Raw genomic sequence first — 795 nt, forward strand, 5'->3', positions numbered from 1 at the left:
TTATAATATATAATTTATTCAGGAACACATACTACACACATTTATATATTTTATTGATTACATACATTACATAAATACGCATACATATAATTTTCTACATATATTCCATTAATCAGATTACATTACAGAAGAACACACAGATTTTCCAACACACCAAGGAAAAGACACTATGAAACACAAGGGCTTTTATTCATCCTTAGCATAACTCCATGGCAACTAGTGGAGCAACACCAGAAGTGAATTAGGCCCAAAGTCAAACGACTTCGCTGAAGGTTACCCAGTAAATCCCACTTAGTTTGAGATGTTATTTTACTGCTGTTTTCTGTAACAGCTAGAGATAATGTGCCAGAATCTGCCCTTCATAACACGGACACAGAGAACCGCTGTTGCCTTCTGCGAGAACTGTGCCCATTCACTTGGCAGTGGGATCTAACGCATTGTCTGACAGTGTTATTTTATCCAGCTTGAATTGCAGGGGATGTAACCTCTAAATGAGAGAAATTGCTACGAAAACTTTAGGGCCAGATCCTGTCCCCACTGAAAGTGGACAGAAGGTATGCTAGTGGACCTAAGGTCAGCAGGATCGAGCCTTTTGGGAATCCATTTTTATGAGCTGTGTTCCCTTATTCATCAAACAACCCTTTCTTTTCCAGATCTTCCAAACTTTCGACTGAGATTTAGCTTGAATGCCTGCCAGGGTATCTTGGCACTGCTAGACGTATCCTTTTTCAGAATAGGCTAATACCTTACCTGGGCCTTAATTTCCCAGGAGGGGGTGGGGGGAGGGGATGGTGG

General features: G+C 41.0%; 1 protein-coding gene across 1 annotated transcript in view; it reads left to right on the forward strand.

The window, feature by feature from the left end:
- The window catches only part of CAPN14 (calpain 14), a 58525-nt gene that overhangs the window by 51718 nt on the left and 6012 nt on the right, over window positions 1-795 (forward strand). The window contains exon 16 of the mRNA XM_019527645.1: window positions 654-718. Within this exon, the coding sequence (XP_019383190.1) occupies window positions 654-718 (65 nt within the window). The remainder of the gene's footprint in view (window positions 1-653; window positions 719-795) is intronic.

Source organism: Gavialis gangeticus, unplaced genomic scaffold, assembly GCF_001723915.1.
Source record: "Gavialis gangeticus isolate Ggan-Ray unplaced genomic scaffold, GavGan_comp1, whole genome shotgun sequence".
Lineage (NCBI taxonomy): Eukaryota > Metazoa > Chordata > Crocodylia > Gavialidae > Gavialis > Gavialis gangeticus.